Source organism: Aethalodelphis obliquidens, unplaced genomic scaffold (assembly GCF_003676395.1).
Source record: "Aethalodelphis obliquidens isolate GAN/ISIS:26980383/991018 unplaced genomic scaffold, ASM367639v1 scaffold48, whole genome shotgun sequence".
NCBI lineage: Eukaryota > Metazoa > Chordata > Mammalia > Artiodactyla > Delphinidae > Aethalodelphis > Aethalodelphis obliquidens.
In genome coordinates, this window is record NW_020837992.1 from 4,752,995 (window position 1) to 4,777,709 (window position 24,715).

At 46.7% G+C, this 24,715-nt stretch overlaps 1 protein-coding gene across 6 annotated transcripts in view; it reads right to left on the reverse strand.

Annotated features, from left to right (window-relative positions):
* Window positions 1-24,715, reverse strand: part of PLXNA2 (plexin A2) — a 221,583-nt gene that overhangs the window by 94,600 nt on the left and 102,268 nt on the right. Inside the window, exon 5 of one of the 6 annotated variants that reach the window (XM_027082884.1) lies at window positions 15,589-16,377. The exons of the other annotated variants lie outside the window; for them this stretch is intronic. Coding sequence (XP_026938685.1) covers window positions 16,267-16,377 — 111 coding nt within the window. The 3' untranslated portion in view covers window positions 15,589-16,266. Of the gene's footprint in view, window positions 1-15,588; window positions 16,378-24,715 lie in introns of those variants that run through there. 6 annotated transcript variants of the gene reach the window in all.

Sequence of the window (24,715 nt, forward strand, 5' to 3'; positions counted from 1 at the left end):
TTGAAGCATGTACGGCTCTAAAGCATGTAAGCTCTAAAAGGTGAGGTTTGGGGAGGGAATCACCAGGGCCCGAGAAGAGGCTGGTCGGAGATCTGGGGTAAGAACACCTTTGCTGTTGCCTCGGTAGGGGATGGGGCTACCTTCAGTGTTGTTTGAGAAGAGGACTCAGGGAGTCGTCTAGGAGGGAAAGTGGGGCCTTCAGGACACCACTGCTCCTCAAGGGGGCCCTAACGAGTTCCCTTTAGCAGAGCTCCTGGCATCGTCTCCACACCAGGCTCCAGTTCCTGCCTTCCAGTGCCCAGCTGCACTTCCGCCTCTGATGTTGCCACTCAGGGCTATTGATGGGAGCTGGTAAGGCCTTGGGGACTCCTTGTGTGCTGATTTTCCATCCTTGACACCTTCTGTGGAATTCTGGGGTATTGAAGGGACCCCAGGTTGAAGTTCCCAGGTCATCTTGATGTAGGGAGAGCAAAATCCTACCAGATGGTGAAAGCTGGAATGGGATCTGGTCAAAAGCTCAAGTGCCCTGGCCCCTCTTCAGTCCACCCCTGTCGACAGCTGTGCACATAAGAAAGCTCTACCCACGGGCGCTGGATCTGAGACGGGCCTCCCCCTCTCTGCCTAAGCTATCGTACAATTCTGAGTAGACAGGAAGCCATTGGACCCTCGTGCTATGAGTATTGGTCTCCCGTGGACCCATGGCGTGCATCTTCTCCATCATTTCTCAACTTGCCTTTCTAACCATCTGAGATGAGGCCATCTTGTCCTCCCTGACACATCAACTCTGAAAATACTCTCTCTGGTTTTTCTTAGTATGCTAAGTGACTAGCTCCCCAGGGAAGGACAGAGCAGTTTCTTGTCACTCACAGCTTCCTGGGACACGTTAATAGGTAGGTAGACGAGTGTGCATGTGTGTGTAAGAGACAGAGAGAAAGGTGGAGGATATGAGTGTAAGTTAAATCTCTGCCTAAGGAAAATAGTCTCCTACACTTGTATTAAAATTTTTACATTTCCTTTCTGTATAGAGCTCACTTCTTCATTCATGCCATTCATTCATTTAACCTTGGCAAGGTGGTATGAGGCAGGGAGGGTCCCATGCTTTGCTGAATCCCGGGCCTTGGTGCTGCTTTGGGAGCTGGTAGAGACTGGCCAATTGAATAAAGACCATTGCACCGAGGCAGCGATGACCACAGAGCCACAGTGCTCTGCCCCCTGGGGACTAGCCAGTACAGGTTGATTGGCATGGCCTCGGGCATCTACATTCGTGTAGACTTGCTTTATAACTGGGTGGACCTGCATGTGGTGGAGACACACTTGGTACTTATAATTTGTTCATTTGTCTCTTCATTCATTTACTCATACATTAGTCCATCCAGCTACGGAGCCGTCCTTCATTCGTCTACTCATTTATTCAACACACCAGGTATCAAGTCCTGTGCTGTGGTATAGCAAATCTGAGTTAGTCATGGCCCTCCAGTGCCCTCCAGAAGCATGCCCTCTGGTGGGGAAGCTAGAAAGTGAAAGATGTCACATAAGAGTTTCAACGGGGAGTGGTCACTTCGGGCTGAAGGGACCAGGAAGGTGTCATCATGTGTAGCAGACCTTGAAAACTTGGCGATATTTTGAGAGGCAGGAATGGAGGAAGGGCATTCTGTGAGGAGAGAAAAGCATGAACGGAGAACAAACATGAGAAGGTACAGGAAGAAGCCCAGGAATGGGCATGTATCAGGACGAGATGGCTGGTCAGAAAAGTGATTCGGGGGTAAGTCACGGAGGGCCAGGGTGGTGGAAACAGAAGAGAAAGGAGGAAGAGGAGAAGTTTTGCATTTCTTCTCTCATGATGTGTCCTAGGTCTGTCCCTGCCATGGCATGCCTGCTGCCTCCCTCCACTGGCCCCAGCTGCAGATCCCCATCCTCACAGCGGGCTGGTGGCTGATGGCCCATTGGTCTCTCTCTCCTTCTCTCCACACTACATGTGTTCTGCACACCCTCATTTTTTCTTTTCTTCAAAAAGGTGTAGTCGTTGAGGGCATGGGCCCTAGAATCAAGCTGCCTAGGTCCAAATCCCAGCCCCTTTGCTTATTAGCTGCGTGACCTTTGGCACGTTACTCAGCTCTGAGCCCCATTTGTTGATTTGCAAAATGGTGATAATTATAGCACATACTTCTATAAGACTTGCTATCTGCAGATGAGGAAGAAACGGAGGCACAGAGAGTCTTAGTGAATTTGTTGATAGTCATATAGCCAGTAAGTTGTAGAGCTGGGATTCAAACCTAGGCAGGCTGGCTGCAGAACTCCTCAGTAAATTGCCTCTTAGGCATAATGGGTGGCATGGGTTAGAAAACACTTAGCCCAGTGCCTGAGATATAGCTGTCAGTTATTATTAATACATTAGGGACTGGCTAATTCTGTATTCTGTGTAGGCATGAAGTTCCAAGATGAACAGACATGGCCCTGATCCTGAAGTACTCATAGTATTGTCAGGAAGACAGATGGACCCCCAGATCATAACGAAACAGCACTATGACCCAGATGTGGTAAAACTACAAGAGCAAAGAAGAAGGGCAAATCAAGGAAGGCTTCCCAGAGGCAGTGTTTTGTAATGATGGCCTCAGCTAAAAAAACAATCAAAAACCAACACCTTCCCCTACAAAAAACAAAATTCAAAAACAACACGAAAAAAATGCTTCTTGGATGAAGTTTATAATCCAAATACCCCAGCCCAATGTTTCAGTCTTTTAACCTCTACTCCCCACCCAGGCTGAACTTCCCATTCTGGACTCTTCTGTCAGCATGAATCCCACCCCTGGCAGGCTGGTCTCTCCTGCTCAGCGTGGTCCTGCCTCCATAACTTTCTTCGCTCATGCATTCCTGCTATCAGAATGTCCTTCCCTCCCCTACACGTGCAAATGACTGCCCCACACAGCCTTCTTCCATCAACCTCTGTGACCCCTCTCTCTGAATCTAGACTCTGACCTCCTGCCCAACTCGCAAGACGCAAACATACTGTTTAAGCTCTTCTGAGGTCTCTCTCTTTTTAGGTTATTCACAGGGCTCTGCTTTTTATTTCTTCATATGGGATATCCCTGTATGTTCCAACTCCAGTTTCCTACATAAAATATGTCTATAAATACCTGCTGAGAAGCTAATCACACTTACTCAGTGATGCAGGTTTTATTTTAAGCTCCTTAAGTAAATGTACTAAGAACTATGCAAAGACTCTCTAGGTGTGGCTGAGACTGCTGGCATTCTGCTGGGATCCATTAGGTGATGTGAAGGCTTTTTGTGGTTTGTTTAAATAGACGACGTTTCTAACCCATCAGAGGCGCATGGTGTCATGGAAAGGACACGGCTGCTACTGTCAGAAGAACTTGGCTCAGCCACACTAGGTACTCAGCTGTGCTGGGTAAGCCATTTAACCTCTCTGAGCCTCACTTTCCACATCTGTAAATATTAGCGGATGTCAAAATTAAAGCATCCACCAAGGCACCGAGATATAATGAATGCAGCTTGCTAAAGTACGGTGGCCGACTGTCATGCAAGATTTCAGAGTAGATTCTTAAGATCCAAGTTCATGATTCTTCTACCCTTTATTCTAGATCCCCGACCCAGATCAATGCAATGAAAGGGTCGAAGGAATGACGAAAGGATTTTGTGAGATGTTTGGAGGAGGACCTTGGGATGCTGTGACCCAGCCACCCTTCAGTAGGACCACTTAGAAAGCCTGATGCATCCTCTGGACTGTAGGGGTCAGAGTGGACGGGAAAAGCCAGGAGGCAGGAAATCCAGAGGGTAAGGTGGCGAGCTCTTAGGAGGCAGAGTGAAGGCAGGACCGCGGGAGGTCACTGAGCTCCCCGGTGATGGTGGCAGGCCGAGGATGTGCAAGGGCTGCCTTGCATCACATCTAGATGTGGACACCTCAGGAAGGAGAGCTGGCCTGGCAGTATTTTACTACTTGTCCAAGAGGACCCCTGGAGGTGGGGCTAAGTCACTAGTGTGAGCATCTTCACGTGAAGGGAACCGCTGGCTAATGGAGGCAGAGGGGAGAGTGGCGGGATAAGAGGAAGTACTGCCCGCCTGATGGGAGCAGAAGCCAAAGCAGCTTGGCAGAGGGGTGTCCACAGGCCCAGGGAGGACTCAGCCCCGAAAAGGTCAGAAATGCCAGCCTGCTCGGAGAGCATGAGGTTGTCTTGCGACAATTCCAGTTCAAGAGAGAAGGACCTCCCTGACCCTTCCCCTCCTCCTCTTCTAAAGGGGTAACAACAGCTCGAGTGCGGGAAGGTAAGTGACAGAAAGGGAAGAAACACGCCTCCCCACCTCTCATCCCCGCAAGTGGGGAGTGTGCGCCGGCCCAGGCTGGGGGTCGGGGAGAGAAAGATCTGGGCATCTTTCTCATCAAGGCCAGAGTTTTTCTTCTGGTCTGGAACTGGGCATTATGCTTCTGAATGGAGACTGTGCTTGAGACGTGAAAGACTTTTTATTATCCAAGAGTGAGCTGATGAGCTATGCAGCCTGCCCCAGACGTAAGTAGAGCGATGGTGGGAGACAGAATAAAGCTGCGATTTGATTCTGTCTCAGCGTACTGATTGGGTGTGCGAATGCTAACAACTGCCGTTCCTAACTCATTTGTTGTCACGAGGATCATGTGAAGTGAGAGCCACAGGCGTGCCTTGTTCAGGATCAAGTTTATCGCACAAACGCTGGGGAATTATTGGTGTTATTTCCGGGGATAGACTGATAACTTATGGATAACTTATGATTTTTTTTAAAAGAAAACTCTGCAGCTCAACTCTCAGATGACTCAGCAGACCATTCTTTCTAAAATTCTGGTGTCCTTGAACAGGGTGAACTGGTGTGAGGTCTCTTTTTTTTTCTCTGCCTGCCTCTTTTTTTTTTTTGAATTTTATTTATTTTTTTGAGGCCTCTTTTTTAACTCAAGTGGCTCGAGGGTCAGAAGAATTTGTGGACAGCCACAATGGGAAGGCTCTCAACCCGTTTGCCTCTGCCCTCCTGGAGATGCAATTGAGATCACTAAATAAGGCATCCGAAGCTGGTCTAAGGAAGACAGGGATGTGATCAGGAACCGGCTCTTGGTTAGAAGCCCTTTGGGTGCTCCGGCCTCCCTGCCCCTAGTGCCCAGCCCTGTCTGAGCCATCAGTGCAGATTGGAGCTTTGCAGCCGCCCCTTGCCTGAAGGGTGGTGGCAGGGACTGTTCAAATCTTTACCTTCCTCACTTCTTTCTGTTCGTGGCCTCCTTCAGTGGCGGCCTCTAATGTAACCAATGTCACAGAGCCTCTGGAGATACAAAGGGGTGGAGGGGGAGGTAAGGAGGTGGAAGAGAGACAAAAGATTCTTTTCCTTTTTTTAAAAAAAAAACAACCAGGTGCTTAAGAAATTAATTACAGCAAGTAATCACCGAGTTGTCTGAGTCTCTCTTTTATTTGGTGCATGCAGGGTCTGGTGGAAAAAGGGAATTTTAAATAATTTTGGAGTTATAACTGATGTAATTAGGTGCTCAGTGAACACTTAGCATCGAGCTGTGCTTATTAAAATTACTGTTTTAATCAGAACGTTGGAGGAAGATCATTAATAATACAATGGCTTGATTCCCTGGAACTCTAATTAGACCTGGACTTTTAACCACCTGAGCGTAATCTGGCTCCGTCTGGATACGCACCACGGGTGACGCATTATCATTTCAGGGCATGCGGGGATGGAGCATCAATACTGCTATTTAGTGACTTCCTGAATGCTTTATTTTGGAGTGTGAGGGTGGGTTGAGGGAGTACCAATGCTGAGAGGTGGAGATGGAAGTGGAGGGGGTCAGCCAGGGACCCGGGCTTGGAGGTCTTGAGGAAAAAAAGGCAACTTTTCCCACTGTTGCAGGCTAGACACGCCTCACACATTTTTCTGCAGAGGCACAACCAAACCATGCCATAGACCCAGCTAAAGGCCATTTCCTGGGATGCTCTGCCTCCGTGCGGGCCTGTCCCTCATCCAAACCAAACATGCATCTGAAGGGGTACAGCTTTAGTCCTTGCCAAGCCACGGCCCATCAGAAGCCTAATCGATGATTCACTAAGTGATAATTAAAGGTTAATCTGGTGAAGGGTGGGGCCCCTTCTTCATTTTCCTGTCCAGTACTTTGGGTCACCCTAGACAGAAACCAGGAGATAAGGCTGAGTTCTTCCAGAACTTTCTAATCCTTAGGAACCTTTTGCAGGTAACTAGGACCAGAGCAGGAGGGAGGCTGAGTAGATGGGTTCTGTCCCCCGAGATGCCCGGCTGAGCTGGTGTTTTGGGAGACGGGTCGATGCCCTGACTCATGGCTCTGAACACAGAACTTTGGTTTCTCTGCTCTTTCAGCTGGTGGCTCAGTGTGTCAACAACACTAACTTGGCCCCCAGTGGGACCGAGTCCTTGGATAGATGTCACAGGGGTGGCCGAAAGCAAATGGAATGCAAGTATGCTCTCCACCCTCCTAAAGCTTGGTAACTAGTTGGAAGGACATAACAAAGATGTGAAAAAAAGATTTAGGACTCTAAAAGGCAGGTACTGAGAAGTGAAAATCAAGCCGGAGTCAGGTGAGGGCATGTGGAGCTAAGTGGTGACCGGAGTGTGGTGGGATTACTCAGAGGGGTCAAGGTCTTCTGAAGGAGGACTGTGGGGGCCGGGTTCATCTGCCGAGAAGTGGGGAAGGAAGGCAGCACTCCCTGTGTCCCTCAACAAGCACTCCTCCAGCTGCTACTGGGGGCCTTGAGACAACAGGACTGAACTCTCTGAGGCTCCCTGGCCACCTCTAGCCAATAAGAGTCCTTTTGTGCAATTTGGGAAAGGTGCCCCCTCTAGGTGCATGGCTTGGTAAGATGAGTGAAAACCTAGTTTCAGCCTCACTTGGCCCTCAGCCAGATGCCTTTGTACAGTACACAACCTGAACCATCGTATCTGGCGGCCCTGATGCCCAAACTCTCTCGGGAAATAGGTAGCTGAAATGTGTAGTGTGGGTCAACCAGAATTTTACCCAGAGACAGAATATTTTTAGGTGCTAAGCATTGTACCTCTTATAAGCCCTTTGGGGGGGGTCCAGAGAAGGTGGGTGTCAAGTGTGAGTTGAAGAGCAGAGAAGGCTCCATGGAGGAGGTGGGACTTGAGGAGGGGGAGAGTATAGTGTCCTGGGCAGGAAAACATCACAAGCCAAAGCAGAGGGAACGAGCTTTGGTGCGTACTCTGGGGAGAGCAAAGGACACAAAAAAGGATGTCGCTTTTAGATGTCTTTTCTTACTGGTTCCTGGGGAGTAGACTTTTTACATATGAATTAAACAAAGTAAAACAACTCTAGGCCTCCCTCACAAAGAATAGTCCAGTGGAAGAATTTTTCTATAAACCAAAAGAGTGGGGAGGAAGGGAGATTTCCATTACTGGGGAGCTCTAAGCAGGAGTTCAAGGTCCCTGATGAGTGACAGGCTGGACTCAAGACTCCCCTCCAACTCCAAGCTTGTCTTAGGGGAGAGAGCCTGGCAGGCCGTGACGGGGGAGGGGAGAACGGCCCCTGTGCCTTGGAAACCAATGGTTAGGCCTCAACTCAAGAATGTGTGTGATTCTGAAAAAATAGGATACAGTGAATGATAGCCCCCTGACATACACATACCCCCTCACTCCACAAACGCATACTCTCATGCAAACACACTCATGAACACAAACACACATTCATACCATCCACTCACATTCCACACCAACACACTGACAGCATACACACTTCACACGTACTCCCACCACATGCTCACACACATATTCACGTCACATACACTCATGACACACCATGCTTGCCGCCCCCTCCCACCCCCGGCTGCACGCAACTGCGAGAAGAAAAGAGCCATCGGGATCTGTCTCCCTCCAGCTTGTAGTGAAGAAGGATTAGGGCTGTGCCAAATTAAACAGAGGAGTTAAAAATGAAAGGCTTCTAAACAGGATTAGAGTCTTAATGAAAACCATAAAGAATGGAAGCGCCACATAGATATCACCCATAAATGGCCGTAAGTATCGGACCAACAGATGAGATTGTAGATACCGCAGTTTTGAACCCTGTCAAATGACTTCTATTATAATTCATCAATAAGTAACCAAGCCCAGAGTCATATTTAAGGTCTTCTCATGCTTTGGAGAATTAGGCTCTCAGGCCACACAGGCCTGGATTTGAATTCTGGTTTTGCCCCTTGGTAAGCTTGGGTATGTCACTCTGCTTGTTTGAATCTAAGTTTCTTCACCTATAAAATGTGGATAATTATCCCCTTAATGGGGATGTTGTGCAGATTAAATTAGGTCCTGGACAGCTGTAATCATTTATCATCATACAAATAATTTATTATTATGGTTATGATTAATTTTCACTGTTATCTCTTGTTCCCTCCCTTTCAGTTTCCCGGGGTCAAGGAAAGCCCATTGCCTGGTGGGATCAGTAGGGAGAGAAGGAAAAAGAAGAGGGGAAACAGAAGGAATAGGCAAGAGCAGGAGACCAAGGCAGCAGAAGAGCAGGGAGAAGAAGGGAAGGAAGAAAAGGCAAGAAGGACAGCAGACCCCGCAGATGCCACCCACCGGCATCATTCATGGTGGGGCATCCAGGCCTTCTTGGGTGGTGGTGACCAGAGAGGAGAGGTTATGGGGTAGCCACCAATTATGGCCCAGCCTTCCTATGATTTTTCTTTAAGTAACAGCTTTATTGAGATAAAATTCACATACCATAAAATTCACCCACATAAAGTGTACAAGTCAATGGTTTTCAGTAATATTCAGAGTTGTGCCACCATGACCACAATCAATTTTAGTACATTTTCCTCACCCCTCGAAAGAAACCCTATATCCATTAGCATCACCCTCCGTTCTGCCTGCCCCCGGACCTCTCCAGCCCTAGGGAACCACCTATCGGTTCTTTGTCTCTATGGATTTGCTATGCTGGGCATTTCATATAAATGGGAGCAAACAGTATGTGGCTTTTTGTGGCTGGCTTCTTTCACTAGTATTATGTTTTCAAGGTTTGTCCATGTTGTAGCATGTAGCATTTGATAACTTCCTAAATTTCTCAATTCAAAGCCAAGAAGGTGGAAGAGCAGAACTTCATATATACACACATAAACAAGTGTCATATTGGAAACTGTCCAACTGTTCGCCCCATGAAATCTCACTGAATCAAGATTAGTCACTAGTTACAGACTTAGAGATCAGGCAGTTGGAGTTTTTATTTTTACCATTGAGGAGACCAAAGGGTGGTGAAATGATACCTCTTTTTGAGTGCATGTTTTTTGCACACTCCATACACTTATTACAAAGAAAGGAAAACAAAAGAGTCTCCAAATGTAAGAGTCTCTTGTCTGTGGTTTTATGATTTAGATTTAATGTTAAGAGACAAATGAGAGACTCTTGGTATTCTGTCCATATGTCTCTCTCTTACCTCTCAAAAGTGACAATTCCCAACTCTATTCTTACAATGTAAAAGAATGACTCTCCTCTAATGGTTATCTGTCACTGTTTATGTTTCAAATGATTTTATATGTTAAGACTGTAGCCTTAGGATGCAGGAAAGCGACACCTCTGGGCCAAAGGCATCCCTGAAGTAGGAGGGGCTTATAAGTTGGATTGAGAGGACGAGGCTATTCACTGGACTCAGAAAATGTCAATCACCTTTGTTCTATAACTAATGTGTCCCTGAGGGGTGTGTCCTGAGAGATACAGGGCATCTGTTGTATCCAGTTGACCCCAGAGACAGAAAATATTTAAAGACTAAATTGTGTGTGCAGCTTCGGTCTCTGTACTGATGCTTATCATCATTACACCACGGCCACTAGATGTTAGTCTAGGGCCACAGGTAAAGAAATTGAACTGACATGCAAAATAGAACCAGACATACCATGGACTCATATCTACCCTCCTTCAGGAAAACACAACAAAAGAGGGTTATGTGAGGCCTTCTTTCTTTCCTATAAATTCCAATATTGATTTAGCTTGAGTTACAGGGAGAGGAAATTGTTCACAGCCAGGCCAAGATAGAGGTACAAACTACAGTGTCGTTAGGTGCCGGACCTGGTGGTTGTGACAGTGGCCACAGTCAGAGTAGTAGGGAAGAACTCAGATAATGAGGAGTGGCTGTGAAGTTCAGGTACAATTACTGGTCACTTCCTATCTGGGCTATTCAGTGACCAGTATCCCTGGTGACCTCAATGGACACTGTGAGAGTCGCAAAACCAAATTCTATTTTAGAACTACACTCATTTGAAAACGGAACAATAACTATACCAAATGGCCTGTTGTGTCAGGGCCTATTTCATGAAATAAAATGATACAGTGTTGCTACTCTAAAAAGGTCAAGCATTGTTTATTAACAATGCTCAAAGAATCTCATTAAATCTGGGAGTGTGAGGACAGTACCAACTAATATCATACATGTGAAGTGATTTCCATGGCGGTAAGGACTGCCCTGGGGCGAGATCCACACTCTAGGTCTCCTGTGGCTGCTGCCCAGGAGCGCCGGGCTCCTTGGAGGGCTGCTACCCAGTGCCCAGCGTCTCTCTTCATTCCATCTAGCATAGAGGAGGCACTGGTCTCATTTACTCAGGCCAAGAGTTCCTTCCTCTATTGGAATTTACTCCCTAGCCTATCTTTGGCAAACAAATAGGTGATCCCAGGTAAGGGAAATAGGATTCTGGAAAAAGTGAGTGGACTAGACTTTTCTCCATTACTCTGGGCATGCTCCAATTTGCACTAAGAGCATACATTTGCCTGTTGGATTCCAGAAGCCCCAACTGTAAGAATATTAGCTAAAATAAAATTAATTATTGTAATCCTCTGTGATCATATTCAAACCCAATATTCTCAGCTTGGCTTGCCTGCCTGCTTCCCTCCGTGCTTTCCTATTAAAATTATTTTCTCCAACGCTGATTGAGTTCTGGCTCTACCATCGCCCTGGGAGGGTACGGGGTACCTCTGACCTGCCTCGGGTCCCCTAGTAGCTTAGAGCCTAATGTGGGCGGCACCAAATAGACAGCTATTCCCCAGGTATATGGTTTTTAACCATGAAGTTAGAGAAGCTCAGAGAGCTGAATTCATTCTGAGTGGGGTGAATTGGGACGGTCTGGAGTTCCGTTGGGGGCATGGAGATCAAGGATACAGGAGGGTGGCGGCAAGCAGATACTCTTGTCTTTCTGCAAGTTCAAAATACCTGCATGGTTCTTTAGTCTATACTGTTTCCCCTCTTTCTAGGGAGGCTGTTAATGAAAGGGACAGCTCCTTGAGATGAGATGGCTGGAGGCCAAGCCCAGCAGGCCGCTGAGACTTGGGAAAGGCCCCTGACTATGGGTAATTGCTGGGTGGGCCTGAGACGGTGCGTGTGGCCAGGCTACGACAGAAAGCAGGATGCCAGCTTAGCCCGACTTCCTGCAGAAATCTGGTGGGCCTTGGCAAGCAAGCTTGACATCGAGCAGTGGCTTGGTTCCTTCTGGCTTCTCCCTGAGCTGAGGCTTTTTTCTGTGGCTCTGGAGATGGGAAACAATCAGAATATATGGGGGCTTCCTTTTCTTGGGGAAATCAAACAGACTCCCTGTATACCAGTCTCTAGTGATTAGTAAGCTGACGACTGCCCAGCACTACCAGGACTCATCCAGGACAATTCAAGATCTTCACCTTGTTTAACCCCTGCAGCACCTGATAAAGTAGAGTCTATCATCATAGACAACTTATCTAAGAGAAGACTGAAGGTTTAATAAGATTAGATAATTTGGTGAAGGTCGGTATAGTAAGAGGTGGAGCCAGGATTCCAGACGTGCTTAACACGGAGCCTGCCCTTCCCCAAGCTGCTCAGTCTTTCAACAGCAAGCAGGTAGCGTGGAGTGTGTGCAGAGGCTGCAACATCCACTTGCCTGTCTGGCCTTCTTGGGGAGCTGCAGGCTTTGCTTTCACTCTCTCCCCTGCTACTCCCCTCCCCTCCCTACCACCAGAGCCCTCCTGTAAGGAAACTCATGAGAAGAGATGCAGGCCCACTGTTTCCTGGGCCCAGGGACAGGTGACCTTTCCAATTCAGCACCTTTATAAATCTTACCTAATGAAGTTAAGGGGAAAAAAGAACTAATGAATAAATGAAGGTTAAATCACTCCCTGCAGAAAACTGATGCTGACAGCGAGGGCCAAGAAGCAAGCTTGGAAAGAAGGGCTCTAACTTGCACAAGAGGCTTTTAAAATTCCTTTCCCCCAGTGCAAGGGAGCTGTGAGGCTGGCCAGTTCTAAGATGGACACTGAAGGCTTTGGAAGTCCAAGGCAGATGGCCTGGAGGCGATGGAGTAAGAAAGCCATACCCTACCTTGGATCATTTTTTCCAGAAGCCAGTTTGCATATGATATACATAAGTGTGCGTGTGCACACACTCTGTCTCTCTCTCTCTCACATACACACACACACAGACAAACACACAGAGGCATGCTGTATGAACAATTAACTCCTGCAGCCCGTGAAGACACAGGGAGTTTGGGTCTGCCTGCCTCATGCCTGGCCTCCTGGGACCTCTGTGGTGTGTCTTGTCAGTGCCCACTTGTTAGCCAACTCTGTCCGCTTGTCACCTCCATAGTGGTCCCCGCCCCCAGTTACTGCTCCTAGGGCTGCACACCTCAGCCCAACTGGCTCAGAGGGGCCTTAGGTGAATGCATAGCTGGCTTCAGGGAGGAAGGAGACAGAAAAGCCAAAAGAGCTGCATGGCATCCAGCCAGGCCAGGAACCAGTGCAGGGGGTGGCAGAGGTTGAGGGGAAATGGATGAAAACGAGGAGATGCCTGGTAAAGCTTAAAGGGCAAAATCTGGGATAAGGAACTGGGAGAAACTTGTGTTCTTCTAGGCAGTACTGCTGACTTACTGAGAACTCTGGGGCAGGTCACTTACTGGCCGAAATCTCAGTTTAGCTCCACAGTGAAACTGGGATGGAAGAGGAGGCCTGCAGAAGAGGGTCAGCAGCAGAAATCTTCTCTGGAGGGAGCAACGAGCAGGAACCGTCAATAATTCTGGTTCTTCCTCCTCCCTGTGCCCCACAGGTTTCTAAGACTCTGATCATGAAGACAGGGAGGCTCAGAGGGCCCAGCGTAGCTTGCGCATCCTAAGTGTGATGGAGCACGAGAGGCAGGAGGCCATCCCTGGGCATGGGGATACTGAGGGTGGGCTGCAGGGTGGGGGTGGGGAGCGGGGAGGCAGAGAGACCTGGAGCCAAGAACTGACACCAGTAAATAAAAGGTCACAATGATTTTTCTAGGTACCCAGGGACAAGCAGACAGAGCTCTGCTGATGGGCAGGAGCTGACAATTAGTAAATGAGCCTCTGCAGTTATCTGTTTCCCTTCCTTCTTCTTGTTTCATAAGACAGAGGCTAGAAATAGATGCAACTGGCAGGTGACTGAAGGGTGAAAAATGAGCAACCTGTTAGCTGGAGTCGGGGGAGGGGCACTCAGTGGCAGAGAAACAGGACACTCACGCGTGAACCAGAGGGTAGGGACAGGGCTTAGCTGGGGCCGTTTCCAGGGTCTGGCTCTTGCTCTGTCCCAAGCACTTTGCAGGGATTAGTCATTGCATCTTCTCAGCAACCTTACAAGGCAGGTATTATTGTTCTTCCCACTTTTCAGAAGGTAAAACTGAGGCTTAGAGAGGATAAGCCAGGCCCTACTGAAGAGTGGCAGAGCCAAGAATACAGGCCCAAGTGGCTCCAAAGATGAGCTCTTTATATTATCCTACAAGGCCTCCTTTCCATACACCCTTTTTCTCTCTTTTCTTGTCTCCCTTCTTCCCCTTCCTCTCTTCCAAACCTTCAGCAAGTGTTTACTGAGTACCTAGCAAGGGCCAAACCCTGTAATATCTCTTCGGGGGACAGAAACAGCCCAGACAGGCAAGGTCTCTGCCGTCGAGGAATGCTGTTGGAAGGGGCTCTGCCAGCGCCAGCCATCTGTTTTCTTGACTGTGCTGCGCAGCCCCACAGCCTGTCCAGGGGGCCTGCTGGTGGAGGAGAGACACCGAGAGCTGGGCGCAGGCTTGTTTCCTCCCAAGTTCTGTGGTGCAGCAGCAGGGCTGGGGGAGCTTTTGGCGCCTTCTCTTTGGGCTGAGTCTCCTTTTATCTTGGTGGTGGTAGGTGGGTTGTGTCCACCTGCAGGCAGCTCGCCTGTGTGCTGTGGATATTCTGTGAGGACTCATGTTCCTAACCCTTGCATTCAGTCCCAGCAATATCAGATTTGGGGGAACAGTCCCTGAAAAGGCTGAACTCTTTCATGCCTCCATGCTTTTCCTTTGCTTTTTTGTTTTCAACTGAAATCTAGTTGACTTACAATGTTGTGTTAGTTTCAGGTATACAGCAAAGTGATTCAGTTATATATATATGTATATATATTCTTTTTCAGATTCTTTTGCTTTTTTTTTTTTTTTTTTGCGGTACACAGGCCTCTCACTGTTGTGGCCTCTCCCATTGCGGAGCACAGGCTCCGGACGCGCAGGCTCAGCGGCCGTGGCTCACGGGCCCAGCTGCTCCGCGGCATGTGGGATCTTCTCGGACCGGGGCACGAACCCGTGTCCCCTACATCGGCAGGTGGACTCTCAACCACTGTGCCACCAGGGAAGCCCTCTTTTGCTTTTTATTCCACTCAGTGAGCCCCTCTCTTTTCATAATACACCTAGAGCATCACCCCCTCCAGGAAGCCTTCCTTGACTCTCAGGCTCTGTTGGGTAGCCCTGAGAGGTAACCCCCTCACACATTCCCAGCACTCTGCATACTGTACTGTAAATCTGTCGTCCTGTATGCGTGTATGTGTCCTGAATCTACATATGTGATCTTGTGAGGGTGAGCTCTGCATGCACAATAGGACCTCAAAGGTCGTTGATGAATTACTTCGTGGCTGAGTGGCTAACTAAGACATCGTTCTTGGCTGTGCCCATTTTTCTTTTTCCAATCTTCCTTCCGCCTGACTCTCATCTCTGACCATCTCCCCCTTCTCATCATTAAACAGTACTTGAGGGATGGAGACTGAACCCAGACTGTCTGCTAAGCCACCCACCGCTGATGACACAGCCAGTTCTCCCTGTACCTGGTACAAATTTCAAACCCCAACCTGTTGGCAGAGGTTGCGGGGGTGTAACCGGGGGCGGGAGTGAGGAAGGTGACTCCAGGCAGAGTGGCGGAGGCTCGAGGAATTTAACTGTGCGGCATGCACGCTATGAAGGAAGACTGTGGCTGAGACACTGTGTTCCTGAGCTGAGCAGGCTACGGCAAGATCAAAGGGCCAGCTGGAAAAATGTCAAACATTTTTCTAAAAACAGCAAGCCCCGAGGAGAAGGAGCACGGACCGGCTTCTCCCGCAGTGAGCACAGCCCTGCCCCGTTGCACGGAAGAGCCGTGTTAGTGTAGTTACCCTTCCACACCCCAGAACACAGAGCAATGCTTATTCTCACTCACTCATACCCATGCACCCCTGTCTCACAAGCACACACAGCCCCGTATCCAGGTCAGCCTCCCAGGGCTGTGCACTTAGACGCTGCTTGGAACGTATTCAGGGCCACAAAGAATGCACCAAATGTCACGGCCGCAGGGGACATTCAAATACATTTTATCGATGGGGAAACTGAGGCTCCAGTTGGCCTTAACTCAGATGCAGTCATGAGACCCTTTGATGATTAACAGAAGGCAGGATCCGAACTTACCACTCCCCCGTCACTCTCCTGTCATCCCTCTGACATCCCGCCACCCAGTTCACCCCCTCCGACTCCCTGGCAGTTCAAAGTTGGATTCTAAATTTTGTCCCTTGGACCAGCTCCAGAGAGAAAACGTGTCTGACAGGCAGCATGTGTGAGCTGCTGGTCAGAAGTTACGGGCAGTGAGGAAACACTCTCTCCAATATTTCTGTAAACCAGTATGGGGGTCCTTTCTGGCTGAGGAGCTCAGAGACTTTCATCTGCAGAAATCCACTAGTGATCAGCTTCCCACATCATGGGAACCCGGTGTTCAAAGGACCGCTCTGGATAAAAGGCCCTCTCGCATGGGCACCAGGAGCCCTGCAGGAAAGAGCCTCAGTTGCCTAATGCCCAGCACCCACCTCCCTACTCTCTCTGGGGAGACCCTGTAGTACGGGCTGTGAACCTCAGAACCTTAAATCATGCTTCTTTCCAAGGGTTCGCTGACTCCCCTCTCCTCCCTCCCCCTTCCCTAACAGCCGGTGCATCTCTTGGCACCTCCAAAGCTGCATCTTCACATCACAGCAACTGTCCTAGTCATCAGTGGATGGAAATAACTTTTCACGACGGCTCCTCTGATGTTGCCTTTTTTTGTGTTGATCAAAACCACAAAACGAATCAGACTCTCGGCGTCTGACTGAAGCCTAATTGAAAATACAAAGTGGCACTAAATGTTACGGTCTAAATAAAACACATTCAATTACAGAAACTCAGCTTGGGGAGCGTGAGGGAGAGCTCTGGTAAGGAGCTAAAAAGCAGGCTGCAGGATTCTGAGGCATCACTATGGGGACCCCCGCACTGGCTGGATGAGACTCAAGATGGCAACACAGAAGGCTTTCTAGAGCCCAAGAACCCCTGGGTAGGGCCAGCTAGGGAGCCTATACCCATTTGCCTGGTCCACACTTGAAGTTGCACTTAAGAGGCTGAATCGGCTTCGTGCAATGCCTCTCACGTGTCCTGCACCTGCCCTCCTTGCAAAGGTGTTCCTCTGCCAGACAGGCGGAGCTGTGGATCGTGGTAAAGAGTGCAGGGGAGTCCTGACATCACCCACTGGGCACCTTGAATGGGCCTCCTTGGTTGGGGGTGGTGTGGGGATGGCAGGCGGGGCAGGACCTTTGCAAGCACAGGGACCTGCACCTCTGCTCTGGCTCTGCCTCCTAGGCTGTGACCAGCCTTGCTCTGGTCGCTAAACCTTGCCACCCTTGTCTTCCTCTCGTGTCACACAGGGGTGATAATACCCGTCTTGCAAGGTTGCCGTAAGGAGCTGAGATCATGCTTGTGAGGGGTCTGACCTGCTGCACAGGACAAACCGCAGCTTCCTGGGGCGGGTGCCCTCTCGGCCTCCACTCTGACCATCAGAGACATGTCCTGTGACTGCACATGTCAGGCCTGGGCAGGGCTCACTTGCCTTTATTGATTTTCTAAACAAAACAGTGCACTGCTCCAGTGTCCTTGAGGGTGTGAAGTGAGGATATGTGAGTCTGAACTGGTCTGAAGCCTTGAGAGCTGCAGGTAGAGAGGGAGCAGTAGGGGTGGTCCTTCTGCACTCACGCGGCCGCCAGGGGGCGACGTCTCAGGAAGACGCGTTAATAAGGCTTGGGCTTTCAGAAGTTGGGGGAATCCTAGCCCTGCTGCTGGCCAGCTTGGTGGCCTCGGGAAAATTACTTAGCCAGATTGAATTTCAGTTTTATTATCTGTTAAAAAAAAAAAAGGTAAGGACAATACTACTTATCCCAGGAGATTGTTGTATTAGCTGAGGTCATGTTTGCAAACTAAAAGAAGAAAAACACACGACCTAAATGTTAGTTAGATTTCAACACATCTTAAATTAGGTAGAGCTGAGAGGCAAGGCAGGGTGGTTAATTTTCTCTTCTAGGTGTGGCTATACTTGGAGCATGATTTGCATGGCTTGGCCTGGAGATTATGCATGGGGGCACAACCATAAAAATATAATTACTACCACTAACATTTATTAAGCAGGTAATATGTACCAGGTAACTTTTCAGAGTGCTTTTTAATGTACTAATTCATTTAATTTAATCCTCAAGCAGATGTCATAATTATTGCCATTTTAAAGGTGAGGAAAGTGAAGCACAGAGAGGTGAAGCAACTTGCCTAAGGTCACACAGCAGTAAGTGGTGGAAACAGGACTTGAACCTAGGCAGGCTGGCAGGCAGCCTCTAGAGCCCATGCTCTTCATGGACGCCAGGAAACTGCCCATCATCAACCACTATCTTGTTCTTCACACCCTGGCTTGGTAGATACTCCCATCTCAAGGTCTCAAGAGTTACTTCCCCCTCAGGTCTCCTGTCCTCATCTATAAAAGGAAGGACTGCCTTTCACTAGACAGTCTTTGAAGCTCTACCAGCTCTGGATTGCTGTGTCAGAAAGAGGGTGCGTCCTCTGAGTGACCACAAGTATGGAGGGACAAGGACAGGGCTCTTCATGATTAGTATGAGTTACTTCTGTCACGGAGCACATTGTATATCTCTGCTGTAGCACTGCTCACTCTATATTGTAATTTATCTATATATCGTTTTTCCCCACCAGAATGTGGCCTCCCTGAGGGCAGGGATTATATTTTATTTATTTCTCTATAAAAGCACATTTAAGAAGCACAGAGAGTCCCATACAGGATAAATCCAATGAGAAACATGACTAGACACATATTAATCAAACTATCAAAAATTAAATACAAAGAAAACATATTAAAAGAAGCAAGGGAAAAATAACAAATAACACACAAGGGAATCCCCATAAGGTTAACAGCTGATCTTTCAGCAGAAACTCTGCAAGCCAGAAGGGAGTGTCAGGACATATTTAAAGTGATGAAGGAGAAAAACCTACAACCAAGATTACTCTACCTGGCAAGGATATCATTCAGATTTGATGGAGAAATTAAAACCTTCACAGACAAGCAAAAGCTGAGAGAGTTCAGCAGCACCAAACCAGCTTCACAACAAATGCTAAAGGAACTTCTCTAGGCAGGAAACACAAGAGAAGGGAAAGACCTACAATAACAAACCCAAAACAATTAAGAAAATGGGAATAGGAACATACATATTGATAATTACCTTAAATGTAAATGGATTAAATGCTCCAACCAAAAGACACAGACTGGCTGAATGGATACAAAAACAAGACCCACATATATGCTGTCTACAAGAGACCCACTGCAGACCTAGGGACACATTCAGACTGAAAGTGAGGGGATGGAAAAAGATATTCCATGCAAATGGAAATCAAAAGAAACCTGGAGTAGCAATTCTCATATCAGACAAAATAGACTTTAAAATAAAGACTATTACAAGGGACAAAGAAGGACAGTACATAATGATCAAGGGATTGATCCAAGAAGAAGATATAACAATTGTAAATATTTATGCAGCCAACATAGGAGCACCTCAATACATAAGGCAAATACTAACAGCCATAAAAGGGGAAATTGAGAGTAACATAATCATAGTAGGGGACTTTAACACCCCACTTTCACCAATGGATAGATCATCCAAAATGAAAATAAATAAGGAAACACAAGCTTTAAATGATACATTAAACAAGATGGACTTAATTGATATTTATAGGACACTCCATCCAAACACAACAGAATACATATTTTTCTTAAGTGCTCATGGAACATTCTCCAGGATAGATCATATCTTGGATCACAAATCAAGCCTTGGTAAATTTAAGAAAATTGAAATCATATCAAGTATCTTTTCTGACAACAATGCTATGAGACTAGATATCAACTACAGGAAAAGATCTGTAAAAAATACAAACACATGGAGGCTAAACAATACACTAATTAATAACCAAGTGATCACTGAAGAAATCAAAGAGGAAATCAAAAAATACCTAGAAACAAATGACAATGGAGACATGACGACCCAAAACCTATGGGATGCAGCAAAAGCAGACCTAAGAGGGAAGTTTGTAGCAATACAATCCTACAATAAGAAACAGGAAACATCTCAAATAAACAACCTAATCTTGCACCTCAAGCAATTAGAGAAAGAAGAACAAAAAAACCCCAAAGTTAGCAGAAGGAAAGAAATCATAAAGATCAGATCAGAAATAAATGAAAAAGAAATGAAGGGAACAATAGCAAAGATCAATAAAACTAAAAGCTGGTTCTTTGAGATAAACTGATAAACCATTAGCCAGACTCATCAAGAAAAAAAGGGAGAAGACTCAAATCAATAGAATTAGAAATGGAAAAGGAGAAGTAACAACTGACACTGAGAAATACAAAGGATCATGAAAGATTACTACAAGCAACTCTATGCCAATAAAATGGACAACCTGGAAGAAATGGACAAATTCTTAGAAATGCAACAAAAAGATGAAAATATCTAGGAATAAACCTACCTAAGGAGACAAAAGACCTGTATGCAGAAAATTATAAGACACTGATGAAAGAAATTAAAGATGATACAAATAATGGAGAGATATACCATGTTCTTGGATTGGAAGAATCAACATTGTGAAAATGACTCTACTACCCAAAGCAAGCTACAGATTCAATGCAATCCCTATCAAACTACCACTGGCATTTTTCACAGAAGTAGAACAAAAAATTTCACAATGTGTATGGAAACACAAAAGACCCCAAATAGCCAAAGCAATCTTGAGAATGAAAAATGGAGCTGGAGGAATCAGGCTCCCTGACTTCAGACTATACTACAAAGCTACAGTAATCAAGACAGTATGGTACTCGCACAAAAACAGAAAGATAGATCAATGGAACAGGATAGAAAGCCCAGAGATAAACCCATGCACATATGGTCACCTTATCTTTGATAAAGGAGGCAAGAATATACAGTGGGGAAAAGACAGCCTCTTCAATAAGTGGTTCTGGGAAAACTGGACAGGTACATGTAAAAGTATGAGATTAGAACACTCCCTAACACCATACACAAAAAAAAACTCAAAATGGACTAAAGAACTAAATGTAAGGCCAGACACTATCAAACACTAGAGGAAAACATAGGCAGAACACTCTATGACGTAAATCACAGAAAGATCCTTTTTGACCCACCTCCTAGAGAAATGGAAATATAAACAAAAATAAACAAATGGGACCTAATGAAACTTAAAAACTTTTGCACAGCAAAGGAAACCATAAACAAGACCAAAAGACAACCCTCAGAATGGGAGAAAATATTTGCAAATGAAGCAACTGACAAAGGATTAATCTCCAAGATTTACAAGCAGCTCATGCAGCTCAATAACAAAGAAACAAACAACTCAATCCAAAAATGGGCAGAAGACCTAAATAGACATTTCTCCAAAGAAGATATACAGATTGCCAACAAACACATGAAAGAATGTTCAACATCATTAATCATTAGAGAAATGCAAATCAAAACTACACTGAGGTATCACCTCACACCGGTCAGAGTGGCCATCATCAGAAAATCTAGAAACAATAAATACTGGAGTGGGTGTGGAGAAAACGGAACCCTCTTGCACTGTTGGTGGGAATGTAAATTGATACAGCCACTATGGAGAACAGTATGGAGGTTCCTTAAAAAACTACAAATAGAACTACCATATGACCCAGCAATCCCACTACTGGGCATATACCCTGAGAAAACCATAATTCAAAAAGTCATGTGACAAAATGTTCATTGCAGCTCTATTTACAATAGCCAGGACATGGAAGCAACCTAAGTGTCCATCATTGGATGAATGGATAAAGAACATGTGGCACATATATGCCTGGAATATTACTCAGGCATAAAAAGAAACGAAATTGAGATATTTGTAGTGAGGTGGATGGACCTAGAGTCTGTCATACAGAGTGAAGTAAGTCAGAAAGAGAAAAACAAATACCGTATGCTCACACATATATATGGAATCTAAGAAAAAAAAAAAAGGTCGTGAAGAACCTAGGGGCAAGACGGGAATAAAGACACAGACCTACTAGAGAAGGGACTCGAGGATATGGGGAGCGGGAAGGGTAAGATGTGACAAAGTGAGAGAGTGGCATGGACATATATACACTACCAAATGTAAAATAGATAGCTAGTGGGAAGCAGCCGCATAGCACAGGGAGATCAGCTCGGTGGTTTGTGACCACCTAGAAGGGTGGGATAGGGAGGGTGGGAGGGAGGGAGATGCAAGAGGGAGGAGATATGGGAACATATGCATATGTATAACTGATTCACTTTGTTATAAAGCAGAAACTAACACAATTGTAAAGCAATTATACTCCAATAAAGATGTTTAAAAAAAAAGCACATTTAACAGTGCTGTTGTTGCATTGCAAAGAGCAGAAAGAAATCAGGACAGTACCTATCTTCAGGGCAACCCTATTTATAAGATCTTTTGCTGGAATATTACTTAGAAAGACTGCCCTGTCTATATCTGCATATGCAAATAACTTGTCAGTGGACAGCTCTATGCATTATACATGGTAGACACTTAACGGTCTGTTGAATAAATAAGTCTGTGTATGCAAATGAGATGCAAATCTTTCCCTATTTTAATTTGACCCTTGGGAACATCTTCAGGGACTCCCTTGGGCTCGGGTTGTTTTAATGTTTTTTAATTGAAAATCTTTTAACCCAACCAGTTTTGTATCTTGTCTGTGTTGAGTGAAGCTGTTGTCAAGTTGGGAGAAGAATGCTGGGCTGGGCCAGGTTAATTAGGATTAATTCTGGCTCTTCTGGTAATTCAGAACATGATCTAGGAAGTGACTCCCCTCTCTGGGCATCATTTTCCTCATCTTTAAAATAAGTGGGTTTTCCTTTCAGTACTGAGGTATAGTGATCTCCCATCTTTTGGTCCTGGGCATGTCATTCTGGGCAATCAGAGTCTCAGCATTCAGCAATCCTATCTAGAAAGAGAAATTGCATCCTTTGCCAAGGATTAGAGAAAGAGTCTCCAGGCCCCCTGCCCATTTAGAGAAATGAGTTTTTTAGGCACCAGTTCTCCCAGCCTGGGCATTGTGTTCAATCATTTCTTTCCAAACCAAAGGATTTTTAAATAAGAGGCTGGAGTTTTCTCTCTTAAATACAACAAACCAAGCGTCTGATTAATAGGGTGGGCTTGCATTTCCTTTTCCTCATATGAAAATACTTATAAAAAATGCTCCAATGAGAATATTAATAGCCAGGGTATCAGCTCCGTGTCAGCTTCTTTGTTCCCCGATATTTGAAATGGGGGGAAAGAAAGAGGAAAAAAAATCAAATCCAGGCTTGGGGGGGGTCACCAGTCCCTGAACGCCCTCCTCCACGAGGCAAGATTCCCCTCCTCCTTTGGGAAAGACACTGAGATGCGCACTCAGCTCCTGGGCCACACTGAGGTCCTTAACCAGAAACACATGTGCATCAAAGGCTTGGATTGAAAGTGACACATTTGAAAACAAAAGTACAGCAGAAATTCGCTTATCCTCACTTTCCTAATCCGCAAACTCTGTAATTCTCCCCAAAGTCCCTCAGGCTCTGCTCCAGCCCCTGCCTCCTCAAATTCTCTCCCCCCTGTGGCTCAGCCCAGGCCTCCAGGCTCAGGCAGAAGGGAGAGCTCCTGTTACCGAGACTTCGACCGCCTTGTAAAAATACACCTTGGCACGCTCTGCCTGCACCCTGGGAAGCCTTATCGCCAGGACTAAACAAATGTGCACAATCAAAATAATAGTCTGAGATGTCAAAATAAATGAGCAGGGGACATCTGGAAGTATGGCTCCCCAGAGTTTTTTCTTCCCCTCCCCCTTCCCCAAGTCTTCAGATGCCTAGGGGCTTGGCAGTTCAGTGGCTTTGGTCACAGGTGAGAGACTTACTGCCCTTACGTCACAATAGGCCCTTTGAAAATGCTTCTTATTTTTGGCCCTAGGTCCAGGTTGAGAGTCGACAGGCCCTCCCCCAAACCAAGGACACCAACATTCGTTCTCTAGTGAAGCTGGCTGGACACTACCAGGGTGGCATGCTAGAGGCGTCTGGTCTGTGTCCTTCCAGCCCTCTCCCCACCCCAGGCAGGGTCTTAAACCAGTGCAAGGAGCTGAGGGGCAGGGATGTCTCTTCTGCACTTGAGACCTTCAGAGAAGGATAGCTTCATAATCTTTCCAAAGAATTCTGATTGCTAATAACTCCAGGCCAAAGTTCTTCTTGCCTCAACTCTCTGAAATTACTTAAGATAGGGGTGATTAAAAAGTTACTTTCCTGTCATCCGTGAGGGTAAAGTCCCATTGCCCCGCATGAGACGGTGGATCCTCCAGCAGGACCATCTTCTGAGTGGACTGATGCCCGGGACAGCCCTTAAAATCACATGCCATCGTCTGGGCAATTTCCAGGCAGTGTGTCCCTGTTCCTGATGGATTCCCTCAAAGGCTTCCCAGAAGCACTTTCAGAGCCACCTTTGATGTGGGTCTCGTTTAGGACTTAACACAACCTTCAGTCCATCAACAGCAAGCTTTAAAGCCACTGGCATTTCCCTGTGAGTTCAGAGAAATCAAACCAGCTCTGGTGACTCTGGTCTTAGGTGTCGGGTGTTGTACAAGGCTGAAAGGGCAGCTAGCCTGCTGCATGTCCTATGGGCCTCATACTTCCCATCTGGGGTCAGTATGGGTGATCTTTGAAGTCCTTACCAGCTCTGATGCTCTATGGTTCATAACTTGGGAGACAGGAAACCATGTATTTACCTTCCCTGTGCCTTGTTTCTCAAAGCATGGTCATGGGCCACACCCATCAGAATCAGCTGGGGTGATGGGCGGTAGAGAGGTGAAGAGTCAGGTAGAAGAGAGAACGAATATGACTTCTAAGGCTAAGTCGTAAAAAAAGGCAATAACATTTCGACCTTATTTGTGGGAATACTCACTCTTGGAGCCCTGAGCGGCCATGTCTGCCATGAGCTGCCATGCTCAGGATGTCTGACCATCTTGAGGCCACCATGCTGTGAGGAAGCCCAAGACACAGGGAGAGGCCTTGCCTAAGGTACCCTGGCCGACAGTCCCAGCTGATCCCAGCCTTCTAGTTCCCA